The sequence below is a fragment of the Athene cunicularia genome (assembly GCF_003259725.1).
Source record: "Athene cunicularia isolate RWA chromosome 1 unlocalized genomic scaffold, athCun1 chr1_part2, whole genome shotgun sequence".
NCBI classification, from domain to species: Eukaryota; Metazoa; Chordata; class Aves; order Strigiformes; family Strigidae; genus Athene; species Athene cunicularia.
Window position 1 is genome coordinate 51,892,068 of NW_020799092.1, and position 8,541 is coordinate 51,900,608.

General features: G+C 35.9%; 1 protein-coding gene across 6 annotated transcripts; it reads left to right on the plus strand.

The window, feature by feature from the left end:
- Positions 1–76: 76 nt before the first annotated feature.
- DNAJB9 (DnaJ heat shock protein family (Hsp40) member B9) lies at positions 77–8,272 on the plus strand. 6 transcript variants are annotated; one of them, XM_026868293.1, is made up of 4 exons: positions 152–251; positions 3,145–3,258; positions 3,708–3,935; positions 5,666–8,272. In XM_026868293.1, exons 3-4 carry the CDS (start codon positions 3,719–3,721, stop codon positions 6,094–6,096), a joined length of 648 nt encoding a protein of 215 aa, XP_026724094.1. In that variant the 5' UTR covers positions 152–251; positions 3,145–3,258; positions 3,708–3,718; the 3' UTR covers positions 6,097–8,272. The 6 variants fall into 6 exon arrangements, with proteins under 6 accessions (XP_026724092.1, XP_026724094.1, XP_026724096.1 ...); XM_026868295.1 differs by lacking the exon at positions 152–251 and adding an exon at positions 270–452; XM_026868294.1 differs by lacking the exon at positions 152–251 and adding an exon at positions 1,684–1,996.
- The last annotated feature ends 269 nt before the right edge of the window (positions 8,273–8,541 follow it).

The window sequence follows — 8,541 nt, forward strand, 5'->3', positions numbered from 1 at the left end:
CGTGGAGGGGCGCGGGGCCGGCTGGGGGAGTAGGGCTGGGCACTGTGGAAAGGGGGGGCGGGTACTGGGACTCGGCCTGATGGATTTTTTTGCCTTTTGGGTCTCTCTGGACTATTGTTTCTCGTTAGGCCCATCTGCTGTGGTCTTTCCCAAGCCTGTCCGGCGTGGAGGGGGGACAGCGTCACTTAGTGTCGCTGATGTCGTCTGCCGAGGTCTGGCTCGGCCTCGCGTTGTGGTACGGCTCTGGCGAGGTTCCTTAAGGGTCTGGCAAGGGAGGGTGATGCCAGGGGACGCTCCGTCTCGTTTCCCTCTTCTCCAGAGCAGTATTCAGGAGCATTCTCCTAGATTTACTTTACGGTCAGTATAGGAGAGGCCAAAAGATGTACAAGCCCCGGAGTCTGACAGACTTTACTGTAGCTGGTAGTGGACTAGGAGACTTGCTTACTCATCGGGTTAGTCGTGATATGAGAACCGATGGAAAACTTTGGTAACTTTATTACTGCTAGTAAGTTGATTGCAAAAATAATTATACAACATTAGAATTTCACTAGATAGTGCATCGCAGTTCATGTAATCAGAACAGTAGTGATGCTGTGGGTTTTTTGAGTATGTGAGACTTTGTGAAATGTATTTACCTAAGATCTTTGCTAATTACTTTCAAAGAGGGATAGAACAGGACATTTGCATTGCAAAATGGAAGTAGCTCCTTATTTGTTATACGTGACAGATTTTATTCCAGGTACATCATCCTTAAACATCACTTCATTGTACAGCTATTGATAAATGTTGATGAACTGATAAAAAACTGTTATCACATCTATAATACTTTTGATAAACATTAAGACAGTATACTTTGTATACCAAGTTTAATAGTAGTTGAGATCTGTAGCTACCTATCCATCAGAGTTAGTTAATCTGTGTTAGTAAAATATCTACCTTTATTGCTACATATACCCCAAGAAAATGTAGTTCTTCATGGTTGTTAGGTGGGACTGTTTTGTGACATGAGCTTAATGTCAAGAAGTGTAAAGAACTTAATGAATTCTGGGATGTGTGTTAAGGAACTGCTGCACACTGCCTGGAAAGTGGAACTTAGCTGTCCCTTTTCAATTGAGAAACCGAGGGAGAAGAGACATAAGCAGAATAAGAGTTTAAAAGATACTTTATTTTGAAAGCGATTGTAAAAATAGGGATGGCTGGGCAGAGGTCAGACATTTAACATCTTATTTAACAGTAGCAACACTAAGTGCTGACAGCATATGAAATAGGTATTTTTTAAAAATAAATTCAAAAATTGATGATACTCTCCAAATATAAAACTTGCTTTGTCTTTGTGTAAACCTCATAAGTTTAAAATGCTGCTTATATTGGAAGATCATTCGTATTTGATTTTCATTTATATTTCATTTTATACTTATATTTAAATTTTACTGAGTTATTCAAGGGCAGTATTAAATCTGCACTTTACATTAGTTTTAAACATTTAAAAAACAATGAAACTTCAGTACTGATTTTTTTTTTTAATATGGTTTAGAAATCCAGATAAAACTAGGGGCAGTATGGCATAGAACTGCATTACAGAAATCCTAATATAAAACTGTAAAAAAAAGAAAACTGAGATGTAAGTCACTATTAAAATAATAGAAGTTGAGGTGAGGTAGAGCAGAAAGCTTTAAAGGAGGAGTGTGGCTTGAGGTTCTCAGGCTCAGATGAGCTTGAGAGTTATAAAAGAGGGTTTGACCCTTAATGAAGGACATAAACTGCTCTTATTAGCTCTTCTCAGTATATAATAGTAGAAGCAGGGAGGTTAGCCTTAAGAGAATGCAGCAGGTGATTATATAAGCACAATGAAGGTGTGAGGAAATGAAGTAAAATAAAAACAAGCTCACATATGAGATGAAGTTGTAAATCTGCATCTGTGAAGCACAAACAGGAAGAAAGCCCAAAAAGTGTGGAGGTGTGTGTAGTTCTTAGTGCCCAAGTGGCAAAGTTTCAGGTTAGTGAACTGGTAAGACTAAATATGTGGAAAAGCTTTGGAAAGGCTTGTACTAAAATATGTCAGGTATGCATGAAGAATACTGAAAAGAACTGTCTGTTTGGTATTTAAGTACACCGATCAAAATTCTATTTGTTTCAACTGCTGCTCCTTAACACTTGATATCACGCAGGCTGCTAGCCAAAGAAATGTTTAAGAGGGCATGGGTACATTAATCTTACGAGCGTTTTGCTCTTGCCTCACAACACTTATTTTAGCCCCCTGACTTACCTCTTAGAAATGGTATTTTCTTCAATTTTTTGGTGCTTGGGTATTAATTTTCTTTAGAGGATATGAGCTTCTTATTAAAGGCTTAGTTGTCTTATGTCCCTGATAATCAAAGGTTTTGAACTCTGTGTAACAAATATTTGGGCTACGTACTGTCTAAAAGTATTCTAACTTCCATGGTACTTGGACTTCAGGCTTAGTTTATTCAACTTTCAAGAAAGTAATACTATTCATCTCTGAGTTGTATTTATGGTACACTCAAATCAGTGTAATGTGGTGAGGGGAATGTTTTGCTTCTGGCATGTTCAGGGCCTTCTAATACATCGTGCTGGTTAGGTGACCAGACAGCAATTCTGTCTTGGAACACTCACATTTTTATACTCTGTTTTAAATATAATATGCACAGGCCTTGGAAAATCACTTGATCTCTTCTTCTGGTAGGAAGAGCTCCCTCTGTCCTTCATAAAAGTCATGAAAGACTATGTTGCTATGTGGACCTGATTTTTCTTATGACTGAATTATGACACAGCTTTTTCCTTGAGTTCTAGCATCAGTTTGTTTCAAAATGTAACTTTTTGACAAATATGTTACTGAAAAAAGTTAAAACTTTTAATTATTATTGAAGCTGCTTGTCTAGTATACAAGACTTCCTTTTTGGAATTGAGTTCAGACATTGAGAGTTTCATATATAAATATTTTTATGTAGTGGTATTTATTAGATTAATTCTTGGATATCAAAGATATATGATAAGTGTTTTTATTTAGAGTACAGCTAATATGAAAGCAAGCTAAGCCCAGCTCATTGTAAAGGAAAATGTGCCCTACTTGACTGAACTCTGTACTTTAAATGGGTGTTTTACTCTTTATGATGTTCACCTTAGATCAGTTAAATGACTGTCTGAAGCTGAGCATGAGTCTCTAACAGTCTTGTCTTCCTGCACCTCACAGTCGATCCCTGGGCCACTGGTATTTTCAGGCTCTTACTGTTGCACAAGGTAATCAGTGAATTGGTCTTCATGTTTTGAGTGGGTTTTTGCAACCTGCGTTTAATTTAGAGGTGCTGTGTTTGTGGTCCTAGAACTTGAGGTTAGTTCAAAGCTAGTTCAGGTGTGCCAGCATGAACTGTTTGATACAGTGAAATGTATATTTACTTCAACAGCTCTGTGGGAGAATGCACAAAGATAGGTGTAAAACAAAGATGAACATTGAAGCATGCTTGTGATGCATGTGAAATGTGAATTTGCAGTATTTTCATTTATATACTCTGTGACTATGAAACTAGGGGGATGGAGTTTGACACATGTGAAAGAACGAGCTTACATGTATGGCACTGAGTGACTCCTAAAATATACAGGTTCTCCTCTTCCAGATTGTAGTTGTACCTTTAAGTTGTTGTGGAACCTGAAATAACTTGTTCTTTAAGTATATTTCTTTTTCTTTCTAGGAAGCAGAGAAATGTCAACTACGCAATCTGTCTTCACATTTGCTCTCTGCATTTTAATGATAACCGAATTAATACTGGCTACAGAGAGCTATTATGATATTTTAGGAGTTCCAAAAAATGCATCTGACCGCCAGATCAAGAAGGCATTTCACAAGCTGGCTATGAAATACCACCCAGACAAAAATAAGAGTCCTGGTGCAGAAGCAAAATTTAGAGAAATTGCTGAAGGTAATATATGCTAACCTTAGTCTTAATGATTTGATACATGGCTTATATCTGTGAGAAAATGTGATGACTTAGCTATACTCTGTTTTTCAATGAATAAGAGGTGAAAAGGTTTTTTTTCTTAATTCTGTTTCGGTGGTGTCCATTGTCTAATATTGATATCTGACTTGTTTTTGTGTCCTTGCATATAGGTAGGCTTTTTACACAGTTTATGCATTCCTGCTTATTAAGCTTTTTGGCTTATGCCTCTTGTCACAAAAAATACTTGGCAGTAGGACAACTTTAGCCATAGGGGGTTAATTCTTATCTTTTGATCTGTCTAGTAAGATCCAGCTCAGGATTACTTCAGGGGGATCTAACAGCAACCTTCTGGTAATGATGGGGAGATTATCAAAAAAACACAGCAAGTGCTTCAGTGGTTCAAGGTGAGGAGTACAGGAGACAACAAGTGCAAGAGATTCAGAGTGGTTATAAGGAAAAACTTTTTCATCTTGAGGATAGGCTGGTGTTGGAACACTTAGAGAAGTTGTGCAGTCTCCAACCGTGGAGATTTTTTTTTTGAATGAGTGGATTAAAGCCCTGAGTAACCTAGTCTGATCTCATAACTGACCCTACTTTGAACAGGAGGTTATAGTAGAGACCTCCTGAGGTCACTTCCAACCTGAATTATCCTGTGGTCCTAGGAATGAATACACCAATCATAAATGTTTAGGGATAAGTTATAATGCTGGAAGCAAATAATCAACAATAGAAAAAGGGTTTCTGAAAAAGGTGGCTTTCCCACTTCTGCTCCCTGTAGACTCTGTTATAACATCCATTTATTTTTGTAGTTCTCCTGACTTAGCTAATTAGAGATTTCTGGGTTTTACCTTCTTGTCTGCAGAAAAGTTCTTTTGAAAGGAAGGTAGTCATTAATACAGTGAAAGGGAGGGACAGTCCTGTTAGATACTTCCTGCAGTTGTTAGCACTTATTGAAGGAGGACTCTCTCTTAAGTAAATGTTGAAGTATATAGAATAGTTGCAAGCCTTTGACAGATAAGAAAATGGAAGCATTTAAAATATTTAATATTATCTGTCAGAGTTTCTGCCTTGGAACACCAGTAGCTGTAGTTGTGGACCAAAGATTGGATGGAAACCTAATTCCATTTCAGTTATAACCAATCAAAAAATCTGAGTTAAACAATAAACTTTTGAAAAATCAATAATTTGGACACGGAATTACATTCCCTTTATCTTCTTGATGTTTATCTTGTTGCTTAGTTGTAACTGTGGTGTGGCTAGAACTTGCTGGCTGACTGATAAGTTGTTTTGCAGACATTGCACTGTGTTTCTGGGTTAGGAATGCACAAGCAGTTCATTTTGTTAGGTAAAACTCATCCCCCTTCGGTCTTTCTGATCACGTGTCATTGCTGTTTTCTTTCAAATGTAAGCACTAATCTTTATTGCTAGTTAAACTGTGTTGTATTATATGATTTTAATGTTTTGAGGATATAATCTGTCCTCATAGTATGGCTATATTTATTATTATAAATAACTTTATTTTGAATTGGAGAAATGTTGAGCTTGATTGGGCTTGTGTGTTGAATGAAAGTCTTGCTTGAAATTTGTCCTGTTGAGGGAGTGGGAGAAGCTGTTCTTTGTGTATGTTTTGTTTTGTTTTGGTTTTTTTCCCCTTTTTTAGATGGGACTATAAATAAACTTTTTAAACTTTTTTTTTTTGTTAATGGAAATAGCATATGAAACGTTATCAGATGAGAATAAACGAAGAGAATATGATCAGTTTGGCCGTCATGGAGGACAAGGAAATAATGGAAGCCCGTTCCATCAGTCATTTAATTTCAACTTTGATGATCTGTTCAAAGACTTTGACCTCTTTAGTCAAAACTCACGGTCCAAAAAACACTTTGAAAATCACTTCCGAAGTCATCGGGAAGCTCACAATCGGCAAAGACGTTCTTTCCAAGAGTTCTCCTTTGGAGGTGGACTGTTTGATGATGTGTTTGAAAATATGGAAAAAATGTTTTCGTTTAGTGACTTCGAAAATGCACACCGACACGCAGTGCGAACTGATACCAGGTTTCATGGATCCAGCAAGCACTGTAGGACTGTCACACAGAGACGAGGAAACATGGTTACCACCTATACAGACTGTTCTGGACAGTAACATCTCCTTTCTTTTCATCTCTTTTCTTCTTTCAACACCTTCATAATCTTTCTTGGTTTTGTTCTAACATGGAAAAAATTATTGGAACTGTTTGTTCTAAAAAACACTTAACTGCCATAAAGAAATTGTAGATAAAACTAACCTTCAGTATAGAAACAACGTGCATTTGGGAAGTAGATGTCTCATTAACTGCTTAGAATGGGAGAAAAATAATCTTGTGTGACAGAAGAAATCGTATGTATTTCAGTTTAGTTAACACTTTCCATAAATTTGAACTTCAACACAATATATATATTTTTAATTTCATAAATATAATTAATTTTTTCATATATGCCAATTCAGGACTGTTTGAGTTACTGGTGCATGGACTGCAGCAGAGTAAATACTTTAATTTTGAAGTGCTGCTTTTTTATCACATCTTTCTGAGTTTTCACTTGCAGTTTTTACCTGGTATGGACTTTGTGTGTAAATTAGATAATTTACCCAAAATAGAAGTAGAAATATGACTTACCTGGGTCTTTGTTACTCTGTCCAGCATTGCAAATGTATTAGTAGTAAAACACTTTTTAAAGTTGGAAAATAACAAGAGGGAATATGTTGTGCTTCACCTGACAGAGTGATATAGGAATTACTTTTATTTCCAAGCAGCCTTTCATTGGCCTGAAAAGATTCTAGTATTTGAATAACCCTTGACTTATTTAAGGAATATTCATGTATATAAATTTGTGTGCACATCGGGTCTTTTTTTTTTCTTCCAAAATATAAATATCTCGTTAACAATGTTTGGATGAGCATATCGAAAACACTCTTGTTTTATGCTTATTATATTATCATGTGTGCAATGTAGTTACCATAGCTCAGTTTATTGAACTTAAATACTCCTCTGTTGTGAACTTAAACAAGATAAGCTTGCCTATAGATTCCTAGTGTTTCTGGAAGGGTCTAAATAAAAAAAAAAAGATAGATTGTGTTTAGCTTGACAGATTTGTTACCCATCAGCAAGAATTTTTCAGCGTTGTGATTTGAAAGGTAAATTCTTAGCATAAATACAGAATAAAACTGAAAATTAAAATTATAGTATTCATCTAGTGCCTTGAGGTGCTGGATTCTAATACAGCTAATACAGACAGTACTAATGGGTATCAATGTCAGCACCATGGAAATACATAACCAGTCTAAACTGTTTAAAACTAAAAGGGAAAAAAAAAAAACCCACAACAAAACCTCTGTATATTTTAACTGATGTCAATCCAGAAGTTCTGTTTTATTTCCTAACTAGCTTAGTATATGAAATTGGTTCCCCTTAATAAGATTAGTCACCCACATGTTGCTCTCCCTTTGGAATTGAGATAAGAATTTACCTTTCAGATTGATTGCATGAGCAAAATGAGCCTTTTAAGCAGCACTGTTCTAAATAGGCTTTGCATTCTTAAAAATCTTTATCAATAGAGAGTTAACCCTTGACTTCTTGGATGGATATTGCAAGCTGCCTGTTTGCTAAGTAAACTTCCCCTCAAGGGTATGTATTATTGCTTGTTCAGGTTTCATTCACTAAATACTTAGAATGGATTGTTGCGTTATATTAAGTGCTTTTCCTTTTCCATGTACTTTATTTATTAATAGACTAATACCTCATATATGGTCTTTATAAAAAGCCAGTAATTTGTGCAACATTATCGGAATGTGCAATATTCTTATAGCAGGAAAAGTGCTGGAGTGAGTGTCAGTTATTTCCACCCTTTTTCTTTGTAAGTAGAGATTTTTAGTTTCTTCTGTGAATTAATATATGATTCAACCAGAAGTTGCAATTCATTTAGATTTCTGCATTTTTTTCTCTTTAACATACTCCATCAGTCCTGTGCATGAATCAAATATATCTGTCTGATTCATACCATATGGGCATCCAAGTGAACAAATTACTAACTTAAAGTTCTGAATTACTTTCTCTCACAAATAGTTAAGATTTTTAGAGGACATTTCTGTATGCATTTGAGGAGAATTGTTTACAATGATAAGACTTCGGAAGGATGTGGCCTTTAGTATTAAATATAAGAGAGTATTAGTGCGTGTCCTTTAGGGATGATTGCTGGAACTTAGAGGTGGAAGGCAGCTCTAGAAGCAGGATGCAAGGGTAAAATGTTACTGCCTTTCTTAGTCTAATTGATATTTTCTTATTAAAAAAAAACAAACCCAAAAAAACCAAAAAAAAAAACCCCAAACAATTTAGAACCAGCAGAATGAGTCATTCTTAAGCACAGGAGAAGGAATATTTAAAGTTCTTATTAGAACCAAGCCACTGACTTATCCAAGGGTAGTTTTTTCCAGTTATGAATTTGGGTCCATTCCCTAATCCTGGATTAAAGGAATAAAAGCAAAAATGAGCACTGTAAGTTGTAGGAAACACAGCTACCCCAAAAATTTAAGTCTATTCTAAATGACTTTATG

Bases quoted from the DNA above. Each gene is read 5' to 3' on its own strand.
- DNAJB9 (XM_026868291.1), top strand. From the start codon at position 80: ATGGATTTTTTTGCCTTTTGGGTCTCTCTGGACTATTGTTTCTCGTTA. The intron at 252-3,707 runs GTTCCTTAAGGG...TTTTCTTTCTAG, and splicing joins TGTGGTACGGCTCTGGCGAG to GAAGCAGAGAAATGTCAACT. The intron at 3,936-5,665 runs GTAATATATGCT...TAATGGAAATAG, and splicing joins ATTTAGAGAAATTGCTGAAG to CATATGAAACGTTATCAGAT.